At 41.5% G+C, this 16,388-nt stretch overlaps 1 protein-coding gene across 1 annotated transcript in view; it reads left to right on the forward strand.

The window, feature by feature from the left end:
* Positions 1-1,790: 1,790 nt before the first annotated feature.
* LOC106585863 (ras and EF-hand domain-containing protein) overlaps positions 1,791-16,388 on the forward strand; it is a 33,713-nt gene continuing 19,115 nt past the window's right edge. Inside the window, 7 exon segments of the mRNA XM_014172577.3 lie at positions 1,791-3,378; positions 3,380-3,612; positions 6,334-6,480; positions 10,354-10,444; positions 12,853-12,948; positions 13,345-13,422; positions 13,901-14,016. Coding sequence (XP_014028052.3) covers positions 3,280-3,378; positions 3,380-3,612; positions 6,334-6,480; positions 10,354-10,444; positions 12,853-12,948; positions 13,345-13,422; positions 13,901-14,016 — 860 coding nt within the window. The 5' untranslated portion in view covers positions 1,791-3,279.

Genomic DNA, 16,388 nt, shown 5'->3' on the forward strand with positions numbered 1-16,388 from the left:
CGTGTTTGGAGGAGGAGGAATGCTGCCTTTGACCCCAAGAACACCATCCCAACCGTCAAACATGGAGGTGGAAACATTATGCTTTGGGGGTGTTTTTCTACTAAGGGGACAGGACAACTTCACCGCATCAAAGGGACGATGGACGGGGCCATGTACCGTCAAATCTTGGGTGAGAACCTCCTTCCCTCAGCCAGGGCATTGAAAAGGGGTCATGGATGGGTATTCCAGCATGACAATGACCCAATTCACCCCTGCCAAGGCAACAAAGGAGTGGCTCAAGAAGATGCACATTAAGGTCCTGGAGTGGCCTAGCCAGTCTCCAGACCTTAATGCCATAGAAAATCTGTGGAGGGAGCTGAAGGTTCGAGTTGCCAAACGCCAGCCTCGAAACCTTAATGACTTGGAGAAGATCTGCAAAGAGGAGTGGGACAAAATCCCTCCTGAGATGTGTGCAAACCTGGTGGCCAATTACAAGAAACATCTGACCTCTGTGATTGCCAACAAGGGTTTTGCCACCAAGTACTAAGTCATGTTTTGCAGAGGGGTCAAATACTTATTTCCCTCATTAAAATGCAAATCAATTTATAACATTTTTGACGTGTTTTTCTGGATTTTTGTTGTTGTTGTTCTGTCTCTCACTGTTCAAATAAACCTGCCATTAAAATTATGGACTGATCATTTCTTTGTCAGTGGGCAAACTTACAAAATCAGCAGGGGATCAAATACTTTTTTTCCTCACTGTATGTAAATAAGGTATTTCTGTTTTTTATTTTCATTACATTTGAAAAAATCGAAAAATATATGTTTTCACTTTGTCATTATGGGGTATTGTTGGTAGATTGATGAGAATTTTGTATTTATTTAATCCATTTTAGAATAAGGCTGTAAAGTAACAAAATGTGGAAAAAGTCAAGGGGTCTTATTACTCTCCAAATGCACTGTATATATATTTTTATTTGGATATTTCTTTTTTGAGACAGTTTGCTACAGCAGGAATATAATCCATCAGAAACAGGAAGAAAAAAAATGTAAACTCAAATACAGTACAAATTTGCATTACCTGCTTTGCAAGAAAATTCTGTGATCACTAAACTCACAGCTTGCAGGGTTGATATTCTAATGCTTCCATGCTTACAACATTCTTGACTTCTTCTTGGCTGTGTGTGTGTGTCACTGACTGTGTGTGTAACTCGTGTGTCACTGACTCTGCGTGTAACTTGTGTGTCACTGACTGCGTGTGTAACATGTGTGTCCCTAACAGGGTGAGCCTGTTGGCAAAATATTGCAGCACTCATCTCCACACTGTCAAACTGAGCTTCTGCCAGATCAGCCCAGAGGCCATCCACAACCTCAGCAGGCAGTGCAAACGGTAAAACTAAAGCACACATACATGTCAACAACGTAGGGTGGTTTTCCCCACTAACGGCTAAGGTTAACATTGGGGAGGGGAAGCTGATCCTAGATCTGTACCTTGGGAAACCCCGGAGGCATAACACACAAAGTGATAAGCAGATAGGTTGAGAGGAAAAATCAACGACCCTTAGAAATGTCAGATTTCTGTTCAGGGAATTTTAATAAGGGCTTTATAAAAAAAAGTATAATAGGCCTCTCTCTATCTCTCTCTATCTCCAGGTTGAAGCTACTGCATCTCTACGGCTGTGCCTACATCCCTACTGAGAAGGAGATCAGAGACATCAACCCCACTGTTACACTCTACCCGCTGACTTGATACACACACTAGAGCGTTGGGCCAGTAACCAAAAGGTTGCTGGAACGAATCCCTGAGCTGACAAGGTGAAAATATGTAGTTCTGCCCCTGAACAAGGCAGTTAACCCACTGTTCCCCTGGTGCTGAAGACGTGGATGTCGATTATGGAAGCCCCCCACACTTCTGATTCAGAGGGGTTGGGCTATATGCAGAAGACACATTTTAGTTGAATGCATTCAGTTGTTCGACTGACTAGGTTTTCTCACAGACACACTTTTTGTTGAAATTGATAACACATCTGACAAACTCCTCCACAGTTACCACAGAGGCATGACTCAAATCAAATTAAACGCTGTTTAAATACAGCCTGTGTGATATAAAGAAGCATGAACAGTGTTCAGGGAATTTTAAAAGGCCTCTCTCTCTCTCCAGGTTGAAGCTACTGCATCTCTACGGCTGTACCTACATCCCTACTGAGAAGGAGATCAGAGACATCAACCCCACTGTTACACTCTACCCGCTGACTTGATACACACACACACAGACACACTTTATTGTTGAAATTGGTAACACATCTGACAAACTCATTCACAGTTACCACAGAGGCATGACTTTGTAAATACAGCCTGTGTGATATAAAGAAGAATGAAGAGTGCAAACAGCACAAGTGTGTCAAGGGCCTTCCTTCCATCACCTCCTTCATACAGTGATGTGTTGTCAGGCAAGCTTTATCCAAATGACATCTATCTAGTCAAGGTACAAATATTTTGTAGATTTGTTATTTCTTTTTTCATATGCTGATTGTTAGTGAAAGTTTCCCATTATCTAGAGGTGGCAGGTAGCCTAGTGGTTAGCGCGTTAGACCTGTAACGGAAAGGTTGCTAGATCGAATCTGAGCTGACAAGCTACTCATTTGTCGTTCTGCCACTGAGCAAGGCAGTTAACCCACTGTTCGTTGTAAAATTAGAATTTGTTATTAACTGACTTGCCTAGTTAAATAAAATATAATCTAGCAGACAGAAAGGGGTCTCTAGGCTATCTCTATGGAAACACAGTTGTTTTTGCTTGTTTCGTTTATTCAACCTATTACAGGTAATTATGTAACTGCGCTTGGCCGGGAACACAGTTCTTGTTTGTTTTGTGCCTGTTCTCGAAGTTGAGAGGCCAAGAAGTAACCCGCGTCAGCAGCCGTCCACCGCACCTCTCACCACCTGTGTACCTGGCAAGACACCCGCGGCAAGGGGACTGTCACAGTACCGCAGAGGACGAAAACAAGACTTGATAAATGATACGAGGACGAAGGACGACACATTAATACCGTTAGCCCAAAGTGGTCGAAATCCTGGAGAGAATGAACACTATATTTTTGTTGACCTTTTCTGGACCTCGATAAGGTGTTTGACAGTGTTGAAAGACTTGGACAAAAACCTCAGACTTGAAGTTCGTAAGATGGTGGTAAAAGGAATTTAATTGGTTAAAAACGTTGCTTTATTGTTGTTGCCCATAGTGTTCTTTCCCGTGGTGGTTTTCTGCGTGCTTGGTTTCTGAGACTTTCAACTCTGGACTAAACCATGTCATTACCAGGCATGGGTAGGGACCAGGAGAGTCTGTGTTCGCTCTTTCACGCTTGTGATGTGGATCATTCTGGGCAGATTGAAAAATACGAGTTTATCAAAAATCTGCTCAGAGCTCAATGTTCCACCGACGGAGAGAGAGCACATATTCTCTAAACTGGACACCGACAGAGACGGGACTATCAATCTGGCGGAGTTCATTAGTGGATTCCTCGGGATCTCGGAGCAAGTGTATTGTGGGAACATGGAGAGCGAGAGCTGGGAAGTCTCTTCTCCGGCCTGGGAAGATTTCCAGACCCGACTGGGGGACCATGCCAAGTTCATACCCAGGTGAGGTATGGTTTACATTGGAAAAAAATAATTATACGCTAATTAAAAATATTTTTCTTTACATATAGTCATGAAACAGTTTCAATGTACTTTTTCAGTGTGTGTAACCAATAGACTACAGGAAGGTTCTGCCCTTATTTGCATTCATAAAATAAATATACTTAATATTTGTTGTATGATTGTAGTGTTTTTTAAATTGAAACTGCTGTTCTATTCCGGTTTCCAATCATATTGGCAAGATGTGGTTAGGACACCTGCTCCACCTATTTGTGTGTATCCGCGCGTGCGTGAGATGCGTGTGTTGGTGTGTGTGCGTGCGTGAGATGCGTGTGTGTGTTCAGGTCAGTTTAGCTCTAATACATCAGTTATCTCTAGGAGGACCAATAGAAATGCAGCAACCTAACCCGAAAGAATGAACGGAAAGAAAGAAAGAGAAAAAGAAAGGAAGGAGTGAAAGGTAGGTATCAGTAGCCTATCCTATGACAGGTTATGAAATGAGGTCCCATTGAGCAGTTAGAGGGAGAACCCTGCCCCCTAGGGCTGGGAATGGGACTGAGACACCGGCTAACAATACCATGGAGGGGACATAGAATCACTGTGTTAATCAATGTTCCCCATCACATCTTAAATAGACCTCATTATGACTGTTTGATCACCAGCTGTACAAAGACACCCCTCGGAACTAACATCTTAGCCTGCTTCTTTGAAAAAGGGCCACCCCTGGGGCCCTTCATTAGGGATGGAGACAGAGGGTTTTCCGGTACAGCAGATAAAATCACTGGGGGGGGCATGGGCCCCAACCCCAAAAAGACAGTAGGCCTACATCCATCCAGAAACTGAGGTCACAATAGGGCAATTCCATGGTAACAGAGGGTGCGTTTGTTAATTCACTCTGGTTATCTACTCCAATTTCAGAGCACTCTAGTCTGAGTGTGCCGGAGTGCAGAATAACAGATTAATTTATGAACGCTCATCAACCGTTGAATATGGCCGGTACCAGTAAACGTCAGCATAAAAAGTGTAATTAAATTGTTGCCAGCAGCACAGTTACAGTCACCAACACTCTGGATAACATGTAAACAGCCTCACCAGCTCTGCTAGGGAGAGTAAAATGGTCAGAGTGAGCTGTTCTCTCATGATGTGTCTGGAAGTAGCTACCAGCTAGCCAACGTTAGCCAGTTATCCTGGGTGCTTGACTGCCGTTGTGAGGTCAGAACGCTCAACCCTACTGCTTGGCCAGAGCGTCCAGTGAGTGCTCTAAATGCTCCGAGAGCAAACGCTCTGAATTTACTAACGGGACAATCTGACAACACTCTGAATTTACTAACGGGACAATCTGACAACGCTCTGAATTTACTAACGGGACAATCTGACAACGCTCTGAATTTACTAACGGGACAATCTGACAACGCTCTGAATTTACTAACGGGACAATCTGACAACGCTCTGAATTTACTAACGGGACAATCTGACAACGCTCTGAATTTACTAACGGGACAATCTGACAACGCTCTGAATTTACTAACGGGACAATCTGACAACGCTCTGAATTTACTAAAGCCCAGAGCACACCCGGGAGCTCACTCTGGCACAAGGACAACTTTTAAGCATTTGTAAAGAAAATGTTATAAAAACACATTTACTTGAAGAACAGTTTAGTTTCTAAGTTTGGTAACAGAATGAGGGCACAAACAGCAAAAACCGTCATTGTGTTCGCAAACATGTCATCCATCCCCCTGCCATGGAAGGACCATGGTTGGAGTAGAGCAGTGAACAGTTGTGGTTCCCCTCCTAAGTAGTTCTACTTTAAGAAAGCAGGTAACTAGATGTGTTTTAAACATGAGATAACTCCAAGCACCTCTGTCACTTTTGATTACTATCAAAAGTATTACTATTAAAAGTATTTAGCATTTCTTAGCTTGCATGTAGGAAGGTGATCTCTCTGTAAGCCCTGGATTTTATGACCCGTGGCATGTACCAGTGATGCTGCCGTCTTGACAGGGCTGTTGACTGTGACAGTGAGTCTATATGCTTAAGGATTGTAATCTGGCCACCATGTTGAAGGCAAACTCACACACTCTACCTATCTGACCCAGTTTTATCAAAGCATGAATGAATTATTAACATGTAAAATGGCTCCACAATTATTATGCAGTTAGGGAAATGAGAAATGAACATTTAAGTGCCTGAATGAGCATGTAGATATTAGGTAAATACAGTAGGCCCACAGGTATACAGATGAACAGGTGTGTTAAACCTACTTGTTCTCCAGTTCAACAAATAGCCTAGATACCTGACCCAGCCCATGATGAGTAAGCTTCCATTTCAAAGTATCATAACTTTGCCCAAGTGTTGCATTGATGTTTGTGTGCTGTAGAAATGTTATGATAGTAGCTATTAGAGAGGTATATTAACTAGTGGTTCTAGATGGTTCTAGTGGTAAATAGCTGTTCAGACATTATGCTGCTGTTGTGTTAACATTCCCTTTCTGTCTGTCTGTCTGTCTGTCTGTCTGTCTGTCTGTCTGTCTGTCTGTCTGTCTGTCTGTCTGTCTGTCTGTCTGTCTGTCTGTCTGTCTGTCTGTCTGTCTGTCTGTCTGTCTGTCTGTCTGTCTGTCTGTCTGTCTGTCTGTCTGTCTGTCTGTCTGTCTGTCTGTCTGTCTGTCTGTCTGTCTGTCTGTCTGTCTGTCTGTCTGTCTGTCTGTCTGTGTTGTGTCTGTAGGAATGAGCAGGCAGCCACGTTGTACCAGAACATCAGCATGGCAGAGCCCAGGATGGTGCCTCAGTATGAGAGACTCATCATGAGTTTCACCAGAGAGATCAAACAGCACAACGCTGAGATGGAGAACCTGGCCCTGGCTGTCAAACGGTACACACACACACACACACACACACACACACACACACACACACACACACACACACTCATCAACGAATGCAGTTAGTTTAAAAACACATACTGTACATACACTGCAGACATTCTATCATACACACCCTCAAATACACACACACCAACACAGATACAATATAATATTATGTTCTACACACACCAAAATAGATCTAGTATTATGTTCTACACACACTAACACAGATATATTAATATGTTTGACACACACCAACACAGATATGTTATGTTCTACCAACACCAACACAGATACAATATAATATTATGTTCTACTCACACCAACCCAGATACAATATAATATTATGTTCTACACACACCAACCCAGATACAATATAATATAATGTTCTACACACACCAACCCAGATACAATATAATATTATGTTCTACACACACCCACCCAGATATAATATAATATTATGTTCTACTCACCAACACAGATACAATATAATATTATGTTCTACTCACACCAACACAGATACAATATAATATTATGTTCTACACACACCAACCCAGATACAATATAATATTATGTTCTACACACACCAACACAGATACAATATAATATTATGTTCTACACACACCAACACAGATACAATATAATATTATGTTCTACACACACCAACCCAGATACAATATAATATTATGTTCTACACACACCAACACAGATACAATATAATATTATGTTCTACACACACCAACCCAGATACAATATAATATTATGTTCTACACACACCAACCCAGATACAATATAATATAATGTTCTACACACACCAACACAGATACAATATAATATTATGTTCTACACACACCAACCCAGATACAATATAATATTATGTTCTACACACACCAACCCAGATACAATATAATATAATGTTCTACACACACCAACACAGATACAATATAATATTATGTTCTACACACACAAAAATAATATATTATTATGTTCTACTCACAACAACACAGATATATTATTATGTTCTACACACACCAACACCAAAATAATATATTATTATGTTCTACTCACACCAACACAGATATATTATTATGTTCTACACACACCAACACCAAAATAATATATTATTATGTTCTACACACAACAACACATATATAATATAATATTATGTTCTACACACACCAAAACAGATATATTATTATGTTCTACTCACAACAACACAGATATAATATAATATTATGTTCTACACACACCAACACAGATATATTATTATGTTCTACTCACAACAACACAGATATAATAATATGTTCTACACACACCAACACAGATATATTATGATGTTCTACATGCACTAACACAGATATTATTATGTTCTACACACACCAACACAGATATAATATATTAATATGTTCTACACACACCAACACAGATATATTATTATGTTTTACACACACCAACACAGATATTATTATGTTCTACACACACCAACACAGATATTATTATGTTTTACACACACCAACACAGATATATTATTATGTTTTACACACACCAACACAGATATATATTATGTTCTACACACACCAACACAGATATATTATTATGTTCTACACACACCAACACAGATATATTATTATGTTTTACACACACCAACACAGATATATTATTATGTTTTACACACACCAACACAGATATAACATTATGTTCTACACACACCAACACAGATATATTATTATGTTCGACACACACCAACACAGATATATTATTATGTTTTACACACACCAACACAGATATATTATTATGTTTTACACACACCAACACAGATATAACATTATGTTTTACACACACCAACACAGATATAACATTATGTTCTACACACACCAACACAGATATATTATTATGTTTTACACACACCAACACAGATATATTATTATGTTTTACACACACCAACACAGATATATTATTATGTTTTACACACACCAACACAGATATATTATTATGTTTTACACACACCAACACAGATATATTATTATGTTTTACACACACCAACACAGATATATTATTATGTTTTACACACACCAACACAGATATTATTATGTTTTACACACACCAACACAGATATTATTATGTTTTACACACACCAACACAGATATTATTATGTTTTACACACACCAACACAGATATATTATTATGTTTTACACACACCAACACCGATATTATTGTTTTTCACACACCAACACAGATATATTATTATGTTTTACACACACCAACACAGATATATTATTATGTTCTACACACACCAACACAGATATATTATTATGTTTTACACACACCAACACAGATATTATTATGTTTTACACACACCACCACAGATATAACATTATGTTCTACACACACCAACACAGATATATTATGATGTTCTACACACACCAACACATATATATTATTATGTTCGACACACACCAACACAGATATAACATTATGTTCTACACACACCAACACAGATATATTATTATGTTCGACACACACCAACACAGATATAATGTAATATTATGTTCTATACACACCAATCCAGATAAACTCAGCAAAAAAAGAAACGTCCTCTCACTGTCAACTGCATTTATTTTCAGTAAACGTATGTGTAAATATTTGTATGAACATAATAAGAATCAAAACCCGAGACATAAACTGAACAAGTTCCACAGACATGTGACTAACAGAAATGGAATAATGTGTCTCTGAACAAAGGGGGGGGTCAAAATCAAAAGTAACAGTCAGTATCTTGTGTGGCCACCAGCTGCATTAAGTACTGCAGTGCATCTCCTCCTCATGGACTGCACCAGATTTGCCCGTTCTTGTTGTGAGATGTTACCCCACTTTTCCACCAAGGCAACTGCAAGTTCCCGGACATTTCTTAGGGGAATGGCCCTAGCCCTCACCCTCTGATCCAACAGGTCCCAGACGTGCTCAATTGGATTGAGATCCGGGCTCTTCGCTGGCCATGGCCGAACACTGACATTCCTGTCTTGCAGGAAATCACGCACAGAACGAGCAGTACGACTGGTGGCATTGTCATGCTGGAGGGTCATGTCAGGATGAGCCTGCAGGAAGTGTACCACATGAGGGAGGAGGATGTCTTCCCTGTAATGCACAGTGTTGAGATTTCCTGCAATGACAACAATCTCAGTCCGATGATGCTGTGACACATCGCCCCAGACCATGACGGACCCTCCCTCCAAATCGACCCCGCTCCAGAGTACAGGCCTCGGTGTAACACTCATTCCTTCGACGATAAACGCGAATCCGACCCTCACCCCTGGTGAGACAAAACTGCGACTCGTCAGTGATGTGCAGGTGTTGTTACACATGGTCTGCCACTGCGGGGACGATCAGCTGTCCGTCCTGTCTCCCTGTAGCGCTGTCTTAGGCGTCTCACAGTACGGACATTGCAATTTATTGCCCTGGCCACATCTGCAGTCCTCATGCCTCCTTGCAGCATGCTTAAGGCATGTTCACGCAGATGAGCAGGGACCCTGGGCATCTTTCTTTGGGTGTTTTTCAGAGTCAGTAGAAAGGCCTCTTTAGTGTCTTAAGTTTTCATAACTGTGACCTTAATTGCCTACCGTCTGTAAGCTGTTAGTGTCTTAACGACCGTTCCACAGGTGCATGTTCATTAATTGTTTATGGTTCATTGAACAAGCATGGGAAACAGTGTTTAAACCCTTTACAATGAAGATCTGTGAAGTTATTTGGATTTTTACCAATTATCTTTGAAAGACAGGGTCCTGAAAAAGGGACATTTATTTTTTTGCTGAGTTTATATTAATATGTTCCACACACCAACACAGATATAATATATGATGTTTTTCTATTGTATTTCTGCTCAGGGCCCAGGACAAGGCCTCCATGCAACTCAGTGAGATGGAAGAGGAGATGGATCAACGCATCCATACAGCCGAGAACAACACAAGGCTTCAGGTGACACACACACACACACACACACACACACACCACACTTGCCTGATTCACTTCAGAAATGATGTCCGTGTTATCAGGCGGTATCGGCAGGTTGTGTTCCTACAATGTTTAGACAGACTGATAAGAAGGGTGTAGCTCATCTCTTCCCTCATGTCAAATAGAGAGGGATCTGGGATCAGATTACTCATAGAATCTCAAACACACCTCAACGATGGCCAGGTCAGGAGGACTGCTTGATACATCAACCTGTTTTCATGTCTGGATTTTCATCTGACTCAAAGTAACTGCAGTGGGTGGGTGGCCTGGGCGGTCTAGTGTCCATATTCTGAGGTAATGTTATTCCATCACACGCTCTCGTGCTCCTCTCTTCTTCTTCCTGTAGCTTTTCTGTCAGTCTTTCACTGTCCTATCTAATAAAGAGTGAATGCAAAAAGGAGTGGGATTGTCCCAGTCCTTTAAAAACAAGTAAAGTTACTCAACAGTGATATTCCTTGGACTCCCAGTCAACATTATGTGGTGAGGTGACTGAGCGCTCCTTTTCGTGGAATCTGGACATTATTCCCAATCTCATCTGGGGAAATGGTTCCCTCTCTCGTTCCTCTACTCTGGGAACAGTCTTATCGTGAAGAGGGCGTGACAACGCCTCTTTCTCCATCGACAGCATCTTGACTGGCTGCATCACCACTTGGTATGGCAACTGCTTGGCATCCGACCGTAAGGCTCTACAGAGGGTAGTGTGTACGGCCCAGTACATCACTGGTGCCAAGCTTCCTGCCATCCAGGACCTCTATACCAGGCAGTGTCAGAGGAAGGCCCAAAATATTGTCAAAGACTCCAGCCACCCAAGCCACAGACTGTCCTCTCTGCTACTGCACGGCAAGTAGTGCCAATGCACCAAGTCTGTAACAACAGGATCCTGAATAGCTTCTACCCCCAAGCCATAAGACTTCTAAACAAGACTGATAAATAGATAATAAAATGGCTACCCGGACTACCTCAATTTACCTTTTTTTGCACTAACTCTCTTGACTCTACCCTGGACTCTACCCACACACACGCATACTCACACTGACTCCCCAACACACACATACACAATTTCACTCACCACATACACTACTGTTAGTCAATTTACCCCTACCTCTATATACAGTACATAGCTACCTCAATTACCTCGTACCCCTGCACATCGACTCGGTACTGGTACTCCCTGTATATTGCCATGTTATTTTTACTTGTTATTTTTCATCGTTATTCACTGTGCCAATATTTATATTTTACATTTAATTGTTTATCTTATCTTTAACTCTGCATTGTTGGAAAAGCATTTCACTGTTAGTCTACACCTGTTCTCTACAAAGCATGTGACAAATAAAAAACATTTAAAAAATCAGATATTTCCTTTAAGCATTCATGTTCCACCTGTCACCCAAACGACCCTGGCCCCTTCCACCTGTCACCCAAACGACCCTGGCCCCTTCCACCTGTCACCCAAACGACCCTGTCCCCTTCACCTGTCACCCAAACTAACCTGGCCCCTTCCACCTGTCACCCAAACTACCCTGGCCCCTTCCACCTGTCACCCAAACTACCCTGGCCCCTTCACCTGTCACCCAAACGACCCTGTCCCCTTCACCTGTCACCCAAATTAACCTGGCCCCTTCTACCTGTCACCCAAACTACCCTGCCCCCTTCACCTGTCACCTAAACTACCCAGCCCCTTCCACCTGTCACCTAAACTACCCTGGCCCCTTCCACCTGTCACCCAAACTACCCTGGCCCCTTCCACCTGTCACCCAAACTACCCTGGCCCCTTCACCTGTCACCCAAACGACCCTGTCCCCTTCACCTGTCACCCAAACTAACCTGGCCCCTTCCACCTGTCACCCAAACTACCCTGGCCCCTTCCACCTGTCACCCAAACTACCCTGGCCCCTGGCCCCTTCACCTGTCACCTAAAATACCCTGGCCCCTTCCACCTGTCACCCAAACTACCCAGCCCCTTCCACCTGTCACCCAAACTACCCTGGCCCCTCCACCTGTCACCCAAACTAACCTGGTCCCTTCCACCTGTCACCCAAACTACCCTGGCCCCTCCACCTGTCACCCAAACTAACCTGGTCCCTTCCACCTGTCACCCAAACTACCCTGGCCTCTTCACCTGTCACCCAAACTAACCTGGCCCCTTCCACCTGTCACCCAAACTACTCTGGCCCCTTCACCTGTCACCTTAAGTGTTGAGTTAATTTTGACAGTAGTAGTTGTGTTTTTTGGCAGTAGTGGTCTCTATATGTTGTCAGTGTGTGAGCAGTTGATGATGATGTTATCCTCTATAGTTGTGTCTTCAGTCCTTGTGGAGGCCCTGAGTGAGGGAATGATGCTAAACCATTGATCCATTGTGTTGTCTGTAGGAAGCCAAGAGGGCCGAGGCAGCTCTAAGTGAGCTGAAGAGACACTATGAGTCCGAGGTGTGTGAGCTGCAGCACAAGGTCCAGAAGATGAAGCTGGTGAGTTTACCATTGGACTATTCCTCATACAGTTCCATCTAGTACACTCTAAAAATATCCTCTAAAGTCCAGGCCAAATTTGAAAGACATTTTCACTTTTTCATAAAATTATTAAACTTGGTACCTTTGAACAGTTTGGGGCCAAGTTTCATGCTTTTATGAAAAAGTGAACAATTCACCTCAAATTTGGCACCTATTGCCTGAATTGCTAGTCTCGCCAATCACTTCTGTTCACCCACTAAGCATTTTGGTTCATTGGTTCATGAAACAATCAGATGAACTCAAGATAGTCGCCTTTGAATAAAATACATCTATGCTGCTATCTGTGCCTCTGAAGATGCTGATTCGCTGAAAGCAAGCAGCATTTGTGTTACTTAATGTCTACTCCCTCCTCAGATTGAAGACCAGTACAAGAACATCAACATGAAAGACGAGTCTTCAACCCTGAAGAGGAAGATCAACGAACTGACTCTGGTGAGATGGTTCTTCCAGCTAGTTCTATATCACTCAGTACATATCCTTTATCTCTGCTCCATTTCCTGCTCCAGAATCAGTCTGGCTCTGACCCTGATGTCGCCTGTCCCTAACCCCTCTTTCGCTTTCTGCTCTCTTTCTCTGTCTTTTTCTCTCTGCTCTCTCTTTCTCTCTCTCTTTCTCTCTTTCTGCTCTTTCTCTCTCAATTCAATTCAATTCAAGGGGCTTTATTGGCATGGGAAACATGTGTTAACATTGCCAAAGCAAGTGAGGTAGATAATATATCTCTCTCTCTCTGCTCTCTTTCTCTCTCTCTCTGCTCTCTTTCTCTCTCTGCATTTCTCTCTTCACTTTTGCCATCTTTCACGTTTGCTCTATTTTCTCTCTCTCTCTCTCTCTCTCTCGCTCTCTCTCTCTCTCTCTCTCTCTCTCTCTCTCTCTCTCTCTCTCTCCTCCCCCTCCCTCCCTCCCTCCCCAGGAAAACCAGAGGTTGAAGCAGGAGTTGATGCAGTCCCACACTAACATAGCCTTCCTGCAGAGTGAACTGGACTCTCTGAAGAGTGACCTGACAGACCACAGCATCAACTCGGAGGGGTGAGACACAACACACACAAAGCATTTTAAGGCATTTTTATATTACACCCTGTCAATCCAGGATGAGTTACTGTAACATGGGTGTTGGAAATCACAGGAGGCTGCTGAGGGCAGGATGGCTCATAATAATGGAGTGAATGGAATGATATCAAGCACATAGAAACAATGTATTGGATGTGTTTGATACTGTTCCATTTATTCCATTCCAGCCATTACTTTGACCCCATCCTCCCCAATGAATCTGCCACCAGCCGCCTGTGTTGGACACCCATTGTGCATGAGACATAATCATCTGTACAATCTCTCGTAAAATGCCTTACCTGGGGTGGTAACATGTTTGGCAGGCCTGTAACAGGATATCCTGGTGTGAACTCACACTCACAAAGAGTCTCACAACACGGTTACCTGGCAACCAGGCCGGGGAGATAGATTTCACACTGTGCCTTTGAACCCGTTCCATTCAAACAACGTTTTTTGTTGTGAATGTGTCGATTCTTTGAGAATGCTGAAGTGACTGCTTTGTCGGCATTATTAGAATGTAAACCTGTTCATGTGCAGTGCCTATAGAAAGTCTACATGGATTTCTTCACGTTTTATTGTGTTACAAAGGAGGACTAAAATGGATTTAATTGTCATTTTCTGTCAACAATCTACACAAAATATTCTGTAATGTCAAAGTGGAAGAAAAATTATATATTTTTTGGGATTAAGGAAATAAAAAAAAGCACTGCATCTCAGTGCTAGAGGCGTCACTACAGACCCTGGTTCGATTCCAGGCTGTATCATAACCGGCCGTGATTGGGAGTCCCATAGGGCGGTGCACAATTGGCCCAGCGTCGTCCAGGTTAGGGTTTGGTCGTCGTTGTAAATAAGAATTTGTTCTTAACTGACTTGCCTAGTTAAATAAAGGTTAAATAAATAAATAAATATACCTTGATAAGGTAAGTATTCACCCCCCTGAGTCAATGCATGTTAGAAACACCTTTGGCAGCGATTACAGATGTGAATCTTCTTGGGTAATTCTCATAAGAGCTTTGCACACCTATATTGTGCAATATTTGGCCATTATTTTTCTATTTATTATTCAAGCTCTGTCAAGGTGATGGGGATCATGGCTAGACAGCAATGTTCAAGTCTTGTCATAGATTTTCAAGCAGACTCTGTAGCTGTTTTAAAATCACCAATGGCCTCATGGTGAGATCCCTAAGCAGTTTCCTTCCTGTCCTGCAGCTCAGTTCAGAAGGACGACTGCATCTTTGAGGTGTCTGGGTGGTTTAATACATCATCCACAGCATCATTATTAACTTGACCATGCTTAAAGACATATTCAATGTCTGATTTGTTATTGTTACCCATCTACCAATCACTGCCCTTCTTTTTGAGGCCTTCGAAAGCTCCCTGGTGTTTGTAGTTGAATCTGTGCTTGAAATTTAGTACTTGACTAATGGGACCTTACAGATGTTATATGTATGGGGGACAGAGGAAGGGGTCAAATTCAGTACTTGACTAATGGGACCTTACAGATGTTATATGTATGGGGACAGAGGAAGGGGTAGTCATTCAAAAATCATGTCAACCCCTATTATAACTTCCATATAACGTATTATGTGATTTGTTAAGCAACATGTTTCTTCTGAACTAATTTAGGCTTGCCTAAACAAAGGGGGTGAATACTTATGCAACAACTATATTTTTGTTATTTATTTAATTTATTTGTAAACATTTGTAGAATTGTCTTTTCACGTTTACATTATGGAGTATTTTGTGTAGCTAAATCGGGAAAATATTACATTTTAATTAACAATTACATTTATTTAAATCCCACTTTGTAACGCAGCAAAATGTGAAAAAAGTTCAAAGGGGTGTCGACTTTCTATAGGCACTGTATGTGTTATGAGAGTTTATGTAGTATGTGTTATGAGAGTGTACTGTATGTTATATGTGTTATGAGAGTTTATGTAGTATGTGTTATGAGAGTGTACTGTATGTTATATGTGTTATGAGAGTTTATGTAGTATGTGTTATGAGTGTACTGTATGTAGTATGTGTTATGAGAGTGTACTGTATGTTATATGTGTTATGAGAGTTTATGTAGTATGTGTTATGAGTGTACTGTATGTAGTATGTGTTATGAGAGTGTACTGTATGTTATATGTGTTATGAGAGTTTATGTAGTATGTGTTATGAGTGTACTGTATGTAGTATGTGTTATGAGAGTTTATGTAGTATGTGTTATGAGAGTGTACTGTATGTTATATGTGTTATGAGAGTTTATGTAGTATGTGTTATGAGTGTACTGTATGTAGTATGTGTTATGAGAGTGTACTGTATGTTATATGTGTTATGAGAGTTTATGTAGTATGTGTTATGAG

The sequence above is a fragment of the Salmo salar genome, chromosome 24, assembly GCF_965601325.2.
Source record: "Salmo salar chromosome 24, fSalSal1, whole genome shotgun sequence".
Classification (NCBI taxonomy): Eukaryota; Metazoa; Chordata; class Actinopteri; order Salmoniformes; family Salmonidae; genus Salmo; species Salmo salar.